The sequence below is a fragment of the Drosophila persimilis genome, unplaced genomic scaffold (assembly GCF_003286085.1).
Source record: "Drosophila persimilis strain 14011-0111.01,24,50 unplaced genomic scaffold, DperRS2 tig00000002-arrow-pilon, whole genome shotgun sequence".
NCBI classification, from domain to species: Eukaryota; Metazoa; Arthropoda; class Insecta; order Diptera; family Drosophilidae; genus Drosophila; species Drosophila persimilis.
In genome coordinates this window covers 7,757,422-7,776,251 of record NW_020825289.1, presented here as the reverse complement: position 1 = coordinate 7,776,251, position 18,830 = coordinate 7,757,422, and the positions used below count along the sequence as shown (strand labels likewise).

Genomic DNA, 18,830 nt, shown 5'->3' with positions numbered 1-18,830 from the left:
TTCCGGATAAAACTAATCAAACGGCCTGGGAGCTTCGTCATTTTCAAATGGAGAGACTCCGTTGATTTTTGATATCCGGATTGATCCGTCCTGCAGCATATACAAGCTGAACCAAATGGAGTTCTAAGTTGATTGCAATAAGCTTGGTAAAAATCTGTGATCAGCGAGCAAGAATATTTTGAATTATGTGTCAAATCTAATATCAAAGGAGGTATTTTGACGAGATGAACTTACAAACATTATTGTTTTCCGCAATTTACCTCAATTCGTTGAACTGTTTAAATAAAGGGGGCTTAAGTGTGCCTGGTTCGTTTTTTCCTCGGTATAATTACGGTATTTTTTTTAAATGAGACGGTATTTGCAGTGTTGCCATTTTACCTCTTTTAGGCTAGATTTACTTATTTTAAAACGGATATGCTTGAAAATCTAGCCTTTTTATTATATCACTAAAAATTTCACTTAGTTTCTTGGCAAAGTACAGATGACACTATAAAGTTTTGGTAAGAAGTACTGACAAAAACCAACCTTTTAAAGAAATAGCTTTATTTGCCATTGGAATTTTAAGTCCACCACAGTCAAATGAATATCATTAAAACCAAACTTAGCAACAAAATGACCGTTAAATCCTTAAACTTAAATTTAAGAAATATAAATATATAAATTTTAGAAATATTTAATTGTTTGATTTATAGGACTAAAATTCTTTTGAAATTTAACGGATATCGATTGCGCTGTCATGGAAAATGTTGCCACAGCTACCAATTACCGGGAATATTTAAAATTTAATACGTTCCAGCGATAAATATACCGATTGGAGTAATAGCGAATGGGATGAAATAATAACACAATTCTAAAAGTATTTATCTATGTGCTGCTTTTTTTGCAGCCTTTTCTTAAATTTTTAGCTTGTTCTAGCTTGTATTTTTGTGAAATCTAGCTTATTTTGACGATCAAAATCTGGCAGCACTGGGTGTATGTCTGAGGGTTGCCCATATATTTTATCGATAAGTCCGAAAAGAAGAGAAGAAACTGGTAGTTGTTCGCGATTTAATTAATTTCAAGCTAAATTATAGTATTAAACATAGTAACTTACTAAGTGAAAGTGAGCGTGAATCGTGTGAAATGCATATGAATGTCAAAGAGAATATAAATCAGTGCGGAATCAGGCAAAAATGTGCGTAGGCCACTCACACATACACAGCTTTTTCGGTCATCACTCGCCCCATCCGCCGTGCCCTCCAATGAGAGCGAAGAGCATAACAGTAACAGTGCTCAGCAGCAGTATTGGCAGCGTATCGCGAACGAAAGAGAGGCAAACAGCAAGACGAACAACAACAGCAAGCAAAAGAAAAATGTTTTCATTTATTACTGTCGCCGGAGCCAGGAAAACCTGCAAATTGCAAAAAACTGTAAAAGCCACCGCGATAATTATACACTAACTAATCGAAACGCGTTGCCTGCGTGCTGAAAAGTGCGTCTGGGTGTCGCCTATGCGACTAAATTGCAACAGCTGATGCAGCATCTTAAGCCCTCTAACTCCGACAACAGTCGACTGTAAGCCTTACAGACTGTTATGGCCCCACTGCTTCAATTTGCTGCACAGTGGAGCAAAGCAACCCCAACCCCCCCTTCGGCCCGCGCACTGCCGCCCACTGCCTAGTGTGCCCCACTGAATGATTCACATTTTTCTTTTGCTAGTTTTCCACCGTCTTTGGCTGCTTAAATAAATCGTTTTCTGCTTACTGCTGCCGCTGCCGATGCGTGTGCGCAATTAATCCTCATCTCAAATGCAGTTGAGTTGCTAAAATGCCAATCAAATTATTCCGTTGTGTTTTTCTGTCTAGGCTGAAGTGAAAATTCCGCAAGAGAGGCGTCGTCCCACCAAAAAAAAAAACACAACACAGCAGCGAAGACAGCGTAATAGGAAAGTGTGGAAAATAACAAAAGGAAAAGCGCGTGGAGCGAGAGACAGAGTGTCGGAGAGTGTGAGAGAGAGCAAAGTGAAGTGCCAAGTGCAACGGAGACTGGGCGTCGGACAGCCAGCCGGAGTGTCATCCGTTTTGCCCGCCGCGCAGAGAAAATTTCGTAGACTCGGGTTGTTGCACCGTCATCTCCCCTCATCTGCTGTAGCAGCAGCTGCAGCAGCAGCACCACCAGTCGCCGCCGCAGCAACAGCAGCAGCAGCGTATAGCCGTCAGCATGGATGCCGCCGAATCACAGGAAATACGACAGGTTAAACATATTTTTAGCCTTTACTCTAAGCCCCCGCCTAGCCGGGGCGATTGTGTGTGCTTGTTTGACGGTGCGTGTGTGTGTGTGTGTATAGTTACTAATAAAAATATGCTTATACTCGAAGAAACACAAACTAAATATCGCGGCACGGCACTCATTAACATTCCTTCGTTGGCTGAGCGGAGCGGAGTGGAGTGGAGCGGAGAGCAGCGTTTACTTCCCACCTACTCTCTTTGCCAAAATGGTGCGCTGAGTGAGGTAATGCGAGTCGCCGTCGCCGTCGCCGCTCCCACTTGTCCGCGCGCTCCGGCAGGCGAGCGTTTTAATATGCGACCGACACCTACTTAACATTTGACTGGTTTTGATATCCGCCACTCATAAAGGAGGGTACGGGTACGAGAAGTGGCAGTGGCACTCACAGTTTTCGAGAATACAGCAGATCTACAGTCAGAATTTCTATTATTTGTTTTTGTTTTTCCTGCCTGTTGCATTCCAAGTAGATCGTCCATAATCCAGTTGGAATATAGAGTATTCCCATAGTCGGAAGAGCGTAGCGTACTCTGCCGTAGAATCCCAATGCAAACAACAATTGCTATTAGGGACTGGACCAGGTTTTCGAGTATGGGGAGCTGTTCGAACTTGGAAATACAACAAAAGAAACTCCCATTCATGAGAACTGCAACAACAACCGAAAATTGATTTTGAAGCCGGAAAATGGAACCTTTGTTATCGTTTTCCTCTCTTTGACTCTCTCTCTCCCTCTCTCTCTCTGTTCGTCCGTGGTAGCTGCTGTTGCATGACCTAATCGCTAAAAACAAAAAAAACGGCTTACGCATGCGAAAGGCAGGGCAAGAGAGAGAGAGAAGGAGAGACCCTAGCCGAGGTTGGGGCACTTGCGTGTCTGCTCACGCTTTTGGGGGCCTCCAAATCGAACCATTTTTCTTCTTTGTGGCCAACTCCCTGGGTAGAAAGTTGCCGCAGATTATCGAATGGCCACTGGCACCAGTGCCTGCCAGTTCCACAGTTCCACCGGCAATTAACGCATTATAATCTCTCAAAACAGCAAAAACGATCGAGTTTAAACCCAGTAAGAGCCCAAAACTGCCGTTTGCTTTTACTATTTGATTCTCTCTGTTTAGCTTTCGGCTATCGCTCTGTGGAATGCCAAAAACAAATAGCAAACGCAAACGCCAGATAATGAAATCATAAATGCCACCATTTCCATTTGTGACATTTGAAACAAACGGAGAAAAAGAACCAAAACTTTATTACAAACATATGGATACAAGGATGGATATGAATGCTCAAAAAAAATAGATGCATATGCTTATGTATGTGTGTATGTGTGTGTGCATATGCCCTCCGTCTCTCTTGGCTCATCCAATGTGTGGGCGTCTAAACCACCAGCAAACCAGCCATTTATTATAATTTTTCTTCGAATTGTTTACACTAGCCTTTATTTATGAAATTTGAGTTTCAGACATCTCGCTTCAGCTCCCAGCCCCCAGCCCCAGCCCCATCCACATCCACATCTTTTTACAATGGATCTGCAAAGTGCAGCCAGAGTTTTTCCGTTTCGTTGCCCATTCAAATTATGCTTTGGACAGTTTCTCGCGTCTGGGGAGGGGAAGAGTGGGGCACGGCTCTGGCTTGGCAGGCAGCAGGCAGACTAAACAGGTTTTCCCTCCACCTGTTGACCAATTCGCATAGCTGGACGGTCTACGACCTACGCCAATATCGTGGCCTATCAAAATGCAATGTTCCCCCCTGAATTTGATGGAGCTTTTAATCCCAGAGACAAAACCCAAACGGTCTGCAAAAGAATGCTTCGACGCAGCCCGCCAAGAAAATGGTTTGTTTGCTGACACAGTTATTGATGACTTCATTCATGTCGAACTCTTTCGGAGAACCCGTTTCAGATCTTTGGAATGACAAAGACACAAAATTAATCTTTAAAGAGCACTGAAGGTGCTACACAATGGGCCACAAAAGTGTGAATATTGCTGTTAAAAGAAAACCCATCTGTATAGGTTTTTCTTTTAGTTATTTCTTGACCATCCTGCTTCGCTTCGATGTTTACGATTTATCGTCTTTTATCTGTAAAAGTATATTTTTACCGATTCCTTATCTGTAGCCAAGAATAATCTATGCTTTCCCTATATATTTACACTGTCATAATTCCCTAGCCTCAAGTGAGGATTCCCTGCGATAAGGAGACAGGTTTCTCCTGCCCCCAAATCAGAATTAAATCAAATTACACACGATTCTTATCAGTCCAAGACAAACGGACATGTGTCCCATATGTTTTTTTACCCAGAGATAACACAAATTGAGACATTCTTTTACTTATGTTTGGATGTGTTTCCCTCGCCTTCGAACAACCTGCTTGTTCGGTCGGAATCTGCGACAGTTTCCCTCTTGAGAACTCATTTTCGATTGCCTTTTGGCATCCCCCCCTCCCCAGTTTCAATTAGAGCCAGAAGAGGCCGTTCGGAATGGAGTTCTCCTTTGTGCAATAGCAAAAATTATGATTATGAGTGCAACCAGTAATGGAATGGCTTGGCTTGGCGAGAAGCACTGCAGCAGCACTTGACTTGAGATGGTTCTAAAAACGGAACGGGGAAAAGAGAACAGAAAAGAGGAGACCACGGCCAAGACTGGCCGGACAAGATGGGGCGTCTTTCATGCTGAGTGACCATCATCATCCATTCAGCCAAGCAAGCAACAGCAACAGCAGCAGCAGGCATGGCATTCCTTTCCCTCCCAAAACAATAGGATGGGGAAGAGGAAGGGGCACGTGGTCGGAGACTGTCGGCGCACGCCAAGCCAAACGCGAGCGGGTTTATCGAACTCATATTGAAGATTGTACGCATGGCTTCACACAGATACAGATACAGATGCAGCAGCAGCAGCAGCAACAGGCACAGCTATAGATACAACAGGCACTCAAGAGTGCGCTAGTTAATTGCCAGGCAGAGCGGCGTCATTCCACACACAGAAGATGCAGTTATAATGCATTGATTACAGCGGCACAACTTGGCCTTGGCTTTGGGATGGAGCCTGGGGCCCCTTAGGTGCCCGCCCAGCCGTATATTGAGACATTGCGGGGGGAGGACTGAAGGAATGACTGACCAACTTTGTTCTCACATTATCACAATATTTCTTACACACATCGTTTGTTCCCATCGCTGGCACAGGCTCGTCAACGCGCTTCCGTCAAGTGGCTGCTCTCGAAGGCCTTCAACAATCGCGTGCCGGACAACCTGAAGGAGCCCTTCTATCGCGACCATGAGAATCAGGAGCGCCTCAAGCCCCAGATCATTGTGGAGCTGGGCAACGCCACGCTGTACTGCCAGACGTTGTCCAATCTGTACTCAGATCCCAACTACCAAAGCTTGAATCACTGGTCAATAATACAGACGCTAGCGCGCAAGGGTGTCCCGGTGGCCGAGTCCTCGGACATGCCCATTACCGAAACGGTATTAATTCAAACGAATCCGTTGCGAATTGTGAGTACCAGGCCACCAGAATGACTGAGGGAACCTCCTCTAATGCCTCCCTCTTTGCAGAACGCCCACATGTCTGTGATAGAATCGCTGATGGTTTTGTATGCCAAGGAGATATCATCGGGTGACCGCATCATGTCGGCCATCAGAAGGTGAGCGCTAACAGCCCCAAAGCTTTGGGCTTTCTAACGGGGTTTCGTTGTGAATTTCAGAATATCTGGCAGCAATTACCAGACGCCTCCTGGCCAAACGTATGAGCAAGCTCTGCTGGCTTGGATTTCGCATGCCTGCGCCGCTCTGAAGAAGCGCATCATCAAGGAGGTGGAGACAGGGCTGCCCGATGAAAATGTGAGTGGCTCTCTTCGTTCATAAAGGATTTGTTGATTGAATTCCGTTTTGCAGGGCACGCGTCTGCAGACGCCGGACATACCGCCAGTGAGGGACTTCCAGGACCTGTGCGATGGCATCTGCCTGGCGCTGCTCATCGCCTACTACTGCCCCAAGGTGGTGCCCTGGACGATGGTGCGCATCAACTATCTGCCCGCTGTCGAGGACTCCATACACAATATCCTGCTCGTGAGCAATTTCTCACAGAAGCATCTGCCATATGGCGTCTTCCACATGACGCCCGAGGATGTGACCTTCATGAGGGGGTACCGTGCCTAAACCTACTAAAACCAACCACAAGAATGGCCATTAAATGCACACCATTTTGCCTTGCAGATCGATGAAACTGAATCTGGTACTGCTGCTCACGGATCTGTTCAATCTGTTCGAGATACATCCGGCGAAGTGTGTCTGCTACCCGGGCATGGATGGTCAGGGTAAGTGGAGAGGCCTCCCTCAATCTACATGCATATATCTATCCCTAAACCCGAAACGCTGCACCGCATCGCATCTACCCGAATCCTCCCCCGTCCAAAGATTGGCCTGCCAAATGTATATTAAACTCAGTATCAGTCCGGGGCATGCATTCTTGTCTGTTCTTCTGAACGTATCCTTCGCTCTCTTTGTTTGCCTTTTGTTTTGTCTTCGTTTACCTATGATTTGCTATTCGTTTATGCCCCGAATTGGTCAACAGAAGGAAGGAAGGAAGGAAGGAAGGAAAGGCTTCACAGCTCGTAGAGTTCCCGCCACAAATGATTGAACCACAATCAAGAACCCACCACTGATACCCACCTGTTAGGAAAAGATCTATTTGCAAAACCAAACAAATTACAGCAAAGTCTCTCTTGCTGCGGTTCCGCTGCGGTTCATCATCCGCTGCCGCAATGGAAATTCTAGAAACCACAAAAGAATCCACCCAGAAATTATCACATCATAACACTATATAATTCTCATCATTGCCCACCACCAGCCTCCTCCCATTTAGAAATCAATGCAAAAATGTAGTCAAATTTTGTACAAATATCAACGGTTGCCACTTGCCACTGAAAGGCATTTATTAAACCCCCAAAGTGGCAGCTGTGGATACGAATATATTCCCAATCCAAAATTGAACAGCATTAATGACAATCAAACAATCTTCTGTACTTGATTCTCTTTTTCTTTGTTTATGTGCAACAATAAAAAACGCTTCCTCTCTTGCCACTTGTAAACCGCAAAACAATCTACCGATAACTTGGGTCCTAACCACACACAACACTCACAAACACACTCACAACACACACACACACACACACATACTATGTACAACGTGCAACAACGTGCCACATGCAATGTATTTCTCGATCTCCACCCTCTGCTCCACCCGACGCCACTCTCCACACCGTAGATGTCATCGCCCGGCGCACCTTGGGCGCCAATGAGCACGGAATCTGCCACCGACGGGGCCTCACAATGCAGCCCGTTATGCCCATACCCGATCTCCGCAGCGATCTCGACCAGCCGCCCGTTGGCTCGCCCTCGAATCGGCCGCCATTTCAAGGTTTACTTCAAATTTTCAATCAAACTTTTTTGCGAGCATTTTCTGTGTACTCCAAATACTTCCTCCTTATACCCGTTTATACCCCCCTCTGGTTTCTCATGAATGTGTTGTTTCCATTTGTTTGTTGTTTGTTTGCTTGTTCTGCTGCCCACACATTCTGTTCGTTCGTTCGTTTGTTTGTTTGTTTGTTTGCCTCCATTGATCTCGTTTGTCGATGTTTTCCCCCCACCAGAAATTAATATAACTACCATTTAGATGTAGCTTAAGATCTAAGGTACACCTCATTGTCTTGTCACACCAGCTGCACACCGAAACTGAAGCTTCATTAGTTTGTCTGTAATGAGAGCACTATTCATCTGAACAATCAACATATAGGGGATATTCACTGAGCACTTTGACTGACAGAAGCATCTTTCGAACGATACTTGGACGAGAAATACCCAACACTCTTGAACTGTAGATAGAAACCCGAAATGGGAGCTGCTTTCATCGCAGCGAATGCTGCAAAAGAGCAAAAAAGCAACATACATGTCGTGTGCATGACACGGATCATTGATAAGGGCTGCTGTTGTTGCTGGACTGCTCCCAAACTGATAAATGCCCTGGTGTGGGGTCGAGGGGGGAGTTCTTTATAACATTCTCATACCATCCTCGGACTGAAATTCACCCATGTGTATGCTTTTGCCCGCTTCTAAACGCAACCCCCAACTAATTGAATAACCACCCACCAATGGGGAATATTCAGTTCATTTACCTGTTGGTGTCTCATTGTTTAACCGGAAAGCTGAACAAATTGTTTATGTATTTATTTATTTCTTATTTTCTTTTTGTATTCCATTTTTGTTGGGGTATTTTTAGTTCCGCATTCGAATTCATTCAGCGGCGGCTTAAATCGCAGATCCACCCCGCCAAACGAACACCAACAACAACAACACCAACACCAACAGGCGGTTGTTCAAGCAAATTCGAATCATTTCGATGGTAATCAAGGCGAAGGTAATTTTCGTTGAATTATTTTTATTTTTAGTAGATTATTATTTCGATTTAATTTTACGTTTAAAATGCACTTCAGAAAAATACAGAATTCAGAAAGATATCTCTCTAGCATTTATTGGTTTTAGATTCTAATTTAAATTTTTAATTTTGTTCTTTTTCATCCTCCCCCCCAAAACCGAAACCCACACATGCTCACTGCCAACGCCTGCCTGCCCCGCTCGCTACTCATCTTGAATGCGTGCAGCCTTCGTCGTGCACAAGTCGCGTGGCATCACCACACTCTCATCCATGCACTCGCAGCAGCAGCAGCAACACCACCACCAACAGCAGCATCAGCAACAGCAACAGTTCCACCAGCAGCAGCAGTCGCAGCTACAGCAACAGCTACAGCAGCAACAGCAGCAGCAGCAGCAGCAGGAGCCCTTGGTTCCGGCTCGCTTGCGTCAGGCTAAAGAAAAGACCAATGTCGAGTCCAAGGCGGATGAGAGAGGTTTGCTTGCCCCTGCCCGCTTCTTCCAGTTCGCTTCAGTTATCGTTTGACTCTTGTTTTTCGTTCTTCCCGAGTCTTGGATGTCTTGTATGTGGCCACTAGAGAGTACTGGGGCCTAGAACTCATCAAACAATCAAATCAAACTAAGCAACATTGTAGTATCCTCAACGACCTGTTGGCCTCCCCATCTCTCTTTAGTGCCACATACAAGCCTTATTCTTTATTTTACTTGAGTTCATCGAATAACTTGATTGATTTTTGGTTGATTTTACACATTTTGATTTAATTTGGAATTTATATTTGTTTAATTTTTGCTCTCAAGGCGATTTTGTCGCTGCGGGTCGACCAAGTAACTGGGAACAGAGCCGTCGGCCAAGCTTTGCAGGTATGAGCCACACAAAAACTGTTGCAACTGTCTGTCGATAGTGCTTCTTCGTAGTCCAGTAGAATGCCATTTAGTTTGTGTTATACATTATCCTTACGTTGCCCCCCTGTCTGTCCCCTTCCTATGTCCATCAGCGTTGAGAGCGATCTGCTGGAAGCAAACTAATGCTCTTTTGAATGCCGTTTCAGGGCGCCGGTCGCGCAGGAACTCCTCCAGCGAGGACTCCCAGCTGACCATCGAGAACTTTGGCGGCTCCCAGGATCAGCTGAACACGCTGGGAGGCAGATTCGATCGCGATCGCGAACGGGACCGAGACAGGGACAGGGAGCGGAAGTTGTCCAACACCAGCATAGGTGGGTGCAACTGAGAGTAGTGTTCCCCGAGAACTCCATTGATTGAACGAGATTGATTCCGTTTCAGCTGAACCCGCTGTGGCCGTGCGCTCCTCCATTGCCGATGCCCGGGGCACGCTGCAGCTTGGCTACGACACGGATTCGGGCTCGGAGAAGCAGGACCGCGAGACGGAGAAGTATTCAATGCGTCGGCAGGCGAGGTAGGCTACCATTCTAAATATTTACACGCAGCATCCTCTGATTCACAACTCCCTCTCGCTTTTGACAGTGTCGACAATGTGCCCACGGTGTCGGCTCACAATCTATCGAATGCGAGCAGCCCCTTGCCACAGGCACGGAACAAGCAACATTCCAGCGACAAAGACTACAGCCACAGCGTGGCGGACACCTACAACGACGCCCGCTCCAGTGCCTACGATCCGGAGAGCACCCCAGTGCGCAAGTCCTCCACCAGCAGCATGCCAGCGAGCCCCGCAGCCTGGCAGCTGGACGTGGGCGATGAGGACATGCGCTCGCTGGAGAACGCCACCAAGCTGTCCACCATACGCATGAAGCTGGAGGAGAAGCGTCGTCGCATTGAGCAGGACAAGCGGAAAATCGAAATGGCCCTGCTCAGGCACCAGGAGAAGGTAGGCCTCGACTCGATTGCTTACTCAATATTAACATCTGTGAATTCTGATTAGGAGGATCTGGAATCTTGTCCGGAGGTTATGAAGTGGGAAACCATGAGCAATGAATCGAAGCGCACGCCGGACATGGATCCCGTTGACTTGGACAAGTACCAGGTGGGTGAGGTAATCACAAAATGCGGCCATAACCATTCCCCCCTCCCTGCCCCCATCTCAACGTCTCCTAACTCGTGCAACCAGAAATATTAATGTCTAACGCCTGTGTGTCTCTCTTTTCCGCCACTTTCCGCCATTCTCTGTGTATCTGTGTGTCTGCTTCAACATTCCAACAACTCACACGAAAAACACAAACACTCACACGCCCACGCCCACAACGCCTTACACTAACCCGCACCCACTGAACCACACTGAACAATTAACAAACGCTCGCGGAATGGATGTGGAACGTGCAGCAAAGCATCGCCATCATGAACATGAATCTGCAGGATATCCAGCAGGATATCCACCGCCTGGCCACGCAGCAGAGCCAGATGCAGGCCCAGCACCTGCAGGCGCAGCAGCTCCTGCAGGCCCAGCAAATAGCCAATATGCTGAACCAGGTAAAGGATCCATCCATCCATCCATCCATCCATCTATACAGCCACACAGATCCCCGCCTCCCGTCGTTGCATCGCCCATTAACTAGGGGGCGGAGAGCAGCAGCCTCCCCCTGCAAACAACCCTCTGCTGCTGTCGACTAACCCATTTTGTTCTCTGTTCTCGTTCCGGCTGCGCTTCCACTACGCTTGCACCCCACCCACTAACCGCATCATCCAGCAGCAACAGACGTATGGGTCGCAGCAGCACCTGTCTGACCACCACTACCAGCAGCAGCAGAGACCCATGCAGCAAAGCTTTGGTTCATCGCCGCATCTTCCGCAGGCCTACAATGCCCCAGTCAGTGCGTACAGCTCCCGTCCGCCAAGTCGCGATCCCTATCAGCAGCAACACCAGCAGCAGCAGCCCATGGCCATGCCCCAGCCGATGCAGTTCGTCAATGAGCACGGCCAGTACATGTCGCCGCCGCAGCCCTCCCACTACCAGCCGCAGAGCATCTACAGCGACAACGGAGCGCCCTACAACAACCACTCGCCGCACTACGGAGCGGCTGCTCCTCCGCAGTACAGGAGCAGTGTGGTCTTCGATGACTATGGCCAGCCCACGAACCACTTTTACCTGCATGAGTCCTCGCCACAGGCACAGCCACAGGTCCATCCCCAGCGCCGCACCTGGGCGCACTCAGCAGCAGCCGCCGCCTACGAGCAGCAGCAGCAGATACAGCAGCCGATGGTGGATGTGAATGCGTGGCAGTCACAGCAGCAGCAGCAACAGCACCACCAGCAGCAGAAGAAGGCCCAGCAGCCCTGGATGAACAGGCCTCCCTCCAGCGCGGGAGGAGCGGCCCAGGGCAGCTTTATGCTGCACCAGAACGGGGGAGGAGGTGCTGGAGGTGGTGGCGGCGGCGGCGGAGGCGAGCTCCAGCATCTGTTCCAGGTGCAGGCCTCGCCGCAGCACTCGCAGCGCCAGTTGGGTGGGGGGGCCAACGGGGTGCAGAGACAGCAGTCACTGACCAATCTGCGCGACAATCGCTCGCCCAAGTCCCAGCACCAGCCGCAGACCATGGGCATGGCCATGCAGCAGGAGGACATGATGGCACCGCAGAGCATTTGCTTCATTGGCGACGAGGAGGATGTGGACGAGGTGGAGCGCAACATCATCGAGTCCATGCAGGCCACACGCATCTCGGACTTTGTGCTTCAGCAGCAGCAGCAACAGCAACATCACCAGCAGCAACTGCAACTGCAGCAGCAGCAGCAGCGTCTGCAGGGCGGAAGGGGCAGTAGTTCGGAGGACTACGACAGCGGCGAGATGATTTCCAACAAGCTGAACATCACCAGCGGCAATCTCACCTACCGCATACCCTCGCCCTCGCGCCCCTCCATTCAGGCCAACAGTTTCCAGGACCCGCGCGACAGCGAGGATCAGCCGGCCGAGAAGGGCTTCTACATCTCCTTCGACGACGACCAGCCCAAGCGGCCCAAGCCGCCGCTGCGCGCCAAGCGCTCGCCCAAGAAGGAGGCCCTGCCGTTGGGCGGCAGCAGCAGCAGCATCCGGGACAGGGACAGCGTGGACCACCAGACTCTTCTCAAACGGGAGTCCCTAAGTCAACTGCACAACAACAATAACAACAACGGCAGCGAGGATGGCCACAAGTCAGCAGGGGCCAACAGGCACAGCATCCACGGCCTCAACCACTCCAACAGTGTCAAATCGCCCGGTAATGCCACCTACAACAAGTACACGGACGAGGCGCCCATCCAACTACGCCATCTGGCCGTATCGGGCTCGGATCCATTTGGCCACGAGCCACACCCACAACCACACCCACAGCCCATGCAGCAGCAGCCCATGTCACCCACACGAATCCAGCAGAGCAACAACAGTGCCGAGGCGGCCAAGAACAAGGCGCTGGTGATTGGAGCCGACGCCACCAACCTAGATCCGGTAAGAGTACACTGCAATCCTTGTAGAAGTGGGGTCCTATAATATTCTGTATTCTTCCGTCCACGCAGGAGTCTGTGGATGAAATGGAGCGACGAAAAGAGAAGATCATGCTGCTGTCCCTGCAGCGGCGTCAGCAGCAGGAGGAGGCCAAGGCACGCAAGGAGATCGAGGCCTCGCAGAAGCGGGAAAAGGAGCGGGAGAAGGAGGAGGAGCGCGCACGCAAGAAGGAGGATCAAATGGCGCGACGAGCGGCCATATTGGAACAGCATAGACTCAAGAAAGCCATCGAAGAGGCCGAACGAGAGGTAAGCCACCTACAGAATATAGTTGGCCAGCAAATCATTGCCTTCTTCTTTTGTAAAGGGTAAAACCCTGGATCGGCCCGATCTGCATGTAAAACTGCAACCCCAGTCATCTAGTGCAACGAATCCGCGACTCCGGCAGCAGCGCACGACACGTCCCAGGCCCAAGACCATTCATGTGGACGATGCCAGTGTGGACATCAGTGAGGCTTCGAGCATCTCTAGTCGGGGCAAGAAGGGCTCCAGCTCGAATCTAACCGGTGAGCAGAAGGCTGCTGAAACGGAAGCGGAACTTGCACTCCCAAGTACCAATTTCTGTGGCTGGTGTTCGGCCTGCCGAACCCTCTCTTCCTCCTCCAGATCACACGATTTCAGTTTTCTCTTGATTTATTTGTGTAAACCGCCCTGTTTAGCTGTGATTATGTTATTGTCTATTTATCCTTGATTGCTTTTTGCTAATTTGTTGAACTTTTGTTTTCGTTTCGAATTTGCTTAGGCTACGGTCAACTAAGCTCAAATTCAATGAAAAGAGATTATTACAGGGGCTCGCAAGACTCCCTCACAGTGAAAGGTAATTTTTATGTTACTGTAACCTTCTTTATCGCATTGTATCCTATCATTTTTCATTGTGTATCCCTAGTTTAAAGTAAGCATGTATTATTATTAGATTTATATTTAATGGTAGAAGGGCGTTCCATTCTGTTTTCTTTTTTTTTTTGGTTTAATGATTTGATATGCACGCAATCAAAACTAGAATTAACTATGATATATATCTTGATAAGGTATAATAACCACTAATCTCGTTCAAACAGAGTCACCCGATGATTATCCCAGTACAAGTTCAACTCCGATTGGGCGACGGGGATCCTATAAAACTTCCAGAGGTTGGTGATGGGTATAACACACACCTAATTACGTAGTTCTCTCTTTCGTTTAATTGTTATTCTTTTGATTTCCTCAAAAATCGTATTCAAACACGCAAAAAACAATAACAACGACAAATGAATGCCCGTCGCGTGCTTACATTTAGTTTAATTCGATTATAATTTATTGGTTCTAACTGACTTATCGCTAAGGATTCACACACCACCTCCAGCTTATGAGTAACTGCATCCACAACTCAACTAATAAAATGCAATGCCAAAATGCCGACTAATGCCAGGATGCTACCGAATGCACACGGGGCCGCGTGTGCATTACACTACAGTTTACACTACACCTTGGTTGGGCCTGAGAATTTATAATACCTTTGATTTGTATGGTTTTGGGTGGGTCGAGGGGCCTTAAGTTTGATTTACAATATTTTTGCCTGTACCTCATTTTGTGTCCATCCATTGCGTAAGAAGATCTACATATATTTTTGTTGAAACTCTATAATGATGCACCACTCGGCATATCCCTGTCGGACCTGACCTACTTGCAGAGCCAGCAGCCGTCGAGCGGGGCCGCACTCTGTCGCGTATCTCCGTCGCTAAGGGGAGCACACTTAATTTCCGGGGCCGAAAGTCCAATTCGCTAATGAATCTGTGCGGTAAGAAGCGTTCCACAGCTACAGTACAACTGAAATCAAGCTGCTTTCTTTCCTCCCTATACCATATACTGTAAACTGTATACTCTACTCTATCCAATCCTATCCTATCCTATCCGCATTACGTATCTGTCTGTATCTATCTATCTGTATGCTTCTTATCCTCTATTCATTTTGAGTATTCTTCTAGTGGTTTCAATTCCTTTTTGGTTTAACCTGTACTTTGGATCTTTTCTTTGGTGGTGCGATCTTTGCATAAGTAATCCTTAAACAATTTCCGTTTGTATTTATTCTATGTTTGTCTGTGTGAGATTTTTAATTGATTTGATTTGATTATATTTCTGGTTTCATTTCGCATAGTTTTTCACTGCGACAATTCGGTTTCTATTGATCCGGTGGCGGTGGTGGTGTTGGTGGTTGTCTGGTCCCTCTTCAAGCTTTTCTCTTGTTTTCGTATCAGCCGTTTTTCGGGGTGAGGGCTGAGGGTTTCAGCTTTTCCATTCGCAACAGGTTCTGGGCATAATTCAATCATTTTGTGCAAAAAGATACATATTTCTTGTGAACTAACTCCCACATTCATGCACATACAGATACAACTGCACACACACACAAATATCCATCCATATACTCATCTATAAACCTGTTCGATTCAAAACCAGATCATGATCAATTAGCTTTAAGTATCTCTAAATGAAGGATCCACGAAATGGCTTAACTAAATTTTGTGCACACATTCTCTTCTTTTATTTCTCTTTCTTTCAAATCAACCTTGACTAAAAACCAAAAACAAAATCTTGAAATTAACAACAACAAAAAATGCAACAAATTATTAACCAACTCAAAACGAAATCATCGCTCGATCGCTCGCCCGCTCGCCACCCATCGCCGTGCTCCCTGGTGCTCCCGTCTGGTGACTAACCAAAATGCATCCCATACATCGAACGGCTACCATCTGCATGGGCCTGTACTGTGTGCTGCGTGCTCTCTCCTCTCTGCTCTGTGTACTGCGTACTGTGCATGTAACCGATCCGCTGATTGACTCTCTCTTGCTTGCCGGTTAGACACAGATTCGGGACTGGGACGCGCCACACCGCCGAGGCGCGCACCCTCGCCTGGAATGGGCGCTTCAGGTAGGCATATGCCATCCCCCTCTGGACCGGGCTCTTTGCCGCCAGGTTTGATATCGAAACGTCGCGGATTTGATGATGGATCCAGCGATTTCTCATTAACTCCGAATTTTAACATGGAATATTCGGGTTTGTATTTCTCGCCTACAACAAACTACAAAAACAAACAACAACAACAAGAAAAACCATACCATAAAAAACTTCAAAAGTTATATCCTCAGTTATATAATCACATCCAATCCACCAATCCATACAACCTTTGGTCATCACCCGCATCTCTCCACATACATAACGATCGAATATGTTCGAAGCGCCTCATTCTATATGATATGATTTTCATTGAAACATTTTTCGTTTGATTTCATTTCCACTCGTTTTCCATTTAATTGGCATCCATTCGTATGCATCTTGTGTCCACGCCACCATATGATTTTGTTCGACATACGTATGAGTTCTACATAGATATGCGAGTTCTAGAGGGCTGCGACAGTCTGTAGAGTCCAAAACACTTGGTTTTTCCTGTCCCATGTTCCGTCAAATCCACGACTTTCGATAACCAAACGAGAGCCGACAAATGTTTACCCAGTGATAAATGTAGAGAAACACAACACCCAAAGAGCTTTCTAATACCGAACCCCCCAGATGAGCCCGATTAACCGCTTCACAATTTTCAAAAATACCTACTTAAAACAGCAAGCAATTTAATTACTATTTTTGGTTTTTTTTTTTCATATAAATTTATGTACACGTTTATTTATTACTATCTGTTCGTATTAATTGTTAAAAATAATTTGCATAAGATACTAAATTAGGCAATATTCAGTTCAAAATACTTAAAACATCCGCCATCTTTATAATAGGAGGTTTTTTTGTAATATATATTTTTTGTTACTTTATGATTTTGCATTCAAGTCTAAGTACTCCCAAGTATCCATCGTAGCTTTGCTCTAACTTTGGAGCCCAAGTTCTAGCTCACATAGTGCACGTAGCCTGCATTTCGATAATAAGACGATTATAGGAATTTAATATATAAAAGCTTGCCATTGACACCTCCGAGTAGTAGAGAATATCCACATCATGATTGACCATTCCGCTAACTGAGGCGATTTGCATTGACAGGTCCAAAACTCTACAAGCAACCAGCGGCCAAATCCAATCGCGGCATTATACTGAATGCCGTCGAATACTGCGTCTTTCCGGGCGCCGTGAACCGTGAGGCCAAACAGAAAGTGCTCGAGAAGATAGCACGCTCGGAGGCGAAACACTTCCTAGTACTCTTCCGCGATGCGGGCTGCCAGTTCCGCGCCCTCTACAGCTACATGCCCGAGTCCGGGGACCAGGTGACCAAGCTGTACGGCACCGGACCTAGTCAAGTAGACGAAGTCATGTTCGATAAGTTCTTCAAGTGGGTACCGTGACATCCTTACGCCTGAGCATACACTAACTCGATAATCCCTTTGCAGATACAACTCAGGGGGCAAGTGCTTCTCGCAAGTGCACACCAAGCATCTGACCGTCACCATCGACGCCTTCACAATACACAACTCGCTCTGGCAGGGCAAGCGGGTGCAGTTGCCCAGCAAAAAGGACATGGCGCTTGTGATCTAAGTGCAACGTAGCGGAGCGGAGCGGAGTCCGGGCCAGTGGGCGCTTGGCGCTGTTTGGCCGGAAAAAAAAACTATTCTACGACATTGCGCATTAAGACATCTATGGAAACATAACGAACCATAACTCGAACCTACCATGAGGTCTTTCCATAGCTCGCGGAGGGACTTATGGGCGAGGGTTATGGTATAGGGGGTGGGACTCTGGGACGTGGGCACTCGGCTTAAACCACTAATAGCACATGCTTGAGAAACGAGAAATTTGAATTTACAGAAAATTTTGTAGTGAGTAAACGATGCGATTGAATATTTATTTTCAATATAAAAGCATATACATATATCCGCCTAAGAATTTAAGCAACAAAAATGTAATGGGCAAAAAGCAGACAACACAAAATGCCAAAAGAATGTAATGAAGCCCCTTGAATAATTGTATTTTTGTTAGTTTTCGTGCAGGATTCAGCATGTCATGTGAGCGTCCTCGGCTGAAGTGTAGCCAGAGGGGAAAAGGGAAGAACAAATGTAGAAAATCACTTTTTATTAATTTGTTTTATTATTTTATATTGTTATGAAGTTAATCATGTGAAATTTTTCATGGCCTTGGGCGGTCGGAAGCTGAATTGTGTAAAATGAGGCCGCTGCCAAAGTCGAATCTAATTTTAATGCCACTAGCTATTTATTTTAACACTAATTAATAATTACTTTTTATGCGTATTTAAAAAGGAATAATAATGCAACTAATATTTAAAGATATCTATATCTGTACAATTTGAAAGACTTTTGACTGCCACAGACGGAAATCGAAATTTCCCTTAGATTTCGCAGCAAGGTCCGATCCGTGCGTCGTGAGCAGTCAGTCCGACTCTAAAGTTTCGCAAAAGTTGCCTATGCAACATTCATTCAACATTGAAGAGCTCTTAAGTTAGTCGATCTGCACATGCATTTTCCCCTTTGATTTGGGGCTGGCCTCTGTCCTGCTCGACTGCGGCACCAGCAAGGAATTGACTTCGGCAACTGCCATCGACTTGACTACTTTTAACTCTGTGAAATCGCATCTGATCAGCACCTTTTAGACCGCTCAACCGTTGCTGGCACCCCCTTCACCTTCACCTCAGTCTCTAACCCCACACTCACCCTGTTTTATAAATGCACGATCGATGATTGTCAACGCAAGCCCGTATTATGTATAGTTTGTGCAGTCACTCTG

At 46.9% G+C, this 18,830-nt stretch overlaps 1 protein-coding gene across 20 annotated transcripts; it reads left to right on the top strand.

Moving 5' to 3' along the window:
- The first annotated feature begins 1,098 nt into the window (after positions 1-1,098).
- Positions 1,099-18,376, top strand: LOC6590637 (patronin). Of its 20 annotated transcripts, XM_026985459.1 has the most exons (25): positions 1,099-1,174; positions 1,845-2,232; positions 5,430-5,741; positions 5,802-5,890; positions 5,951-6,086; positions 6,141-6,391; positions 6,462-6,562; positions 7,513-7,665; positions 8,524-8,661; positions 8,906-9,151; positions 9,474-9,536; positions 9,725-9,889; positions 9,957-10,089; positions 10,158-10,518; positions 10,573-10,674; positions 10,971-11,117; positions 11,335-13,062; positions 13,131-13,367; positions 13,426-13,624; positions 13,861-13,935; positions 14,177-14,248; positions 14,788-14,895; positions 15,960-16,148; positions 17,139-17,424; positions 17,483-18,376. In XM_026985459.1, exons 2-25 carry the CDS (start codon positions 2,200-2,202, stop codon positions 17,625-17,627), a joined length of 5,469 nt encoding a protein of 1,822 aa, XP_026841260.1. In that variant the 5' UTR covers positions 1,099-1,174; positions 1,845-2,199; the 3' UTR covers positions 17,628-18,376. The 20 variants fall into 20 exon arrangements, with proteins under 20 accessions (XP_026841260.1, XP_026841264.1, XP_026841263.1 ...); XM_026985463.1 differs by lacking the exon at positions 14,177-14,248 and having other exon boundaries at positions 11,338-13,062; positions 15,960-16,022; XM_026985462.1 differs by lacking the exon at positions 15,960-16,148 and having other exon boundaries at positions 11,338-13,062.
- The last annotated feature ends 454 nt before the right edge of the window (positions 18,377-18,830 follow it).

Bases quoted from the DNA above. Each gene is read 5' to 3' on its own strand.
- LOC6590637 (XM_026985459.1), top strand. From the start codon at position 2,200: ATGGATGCCGCCGAATCACAGGAAATACGACAG. The intron at 9,152-9,473 runs GTTTGCTTGCCC...TTTGCTCTCAAG, and splicing joins GTCCAAGGCGGATGAGAGAG to GCGATTTTGTCGCTGCGGGT. The intron at 11,118-11,334 runs GTAAAGGATCCA...CGCATCATCCAG, and splicing joins TAGCCAATATGCTGAACCAG to CAGCAACAGACGTATGGGTC.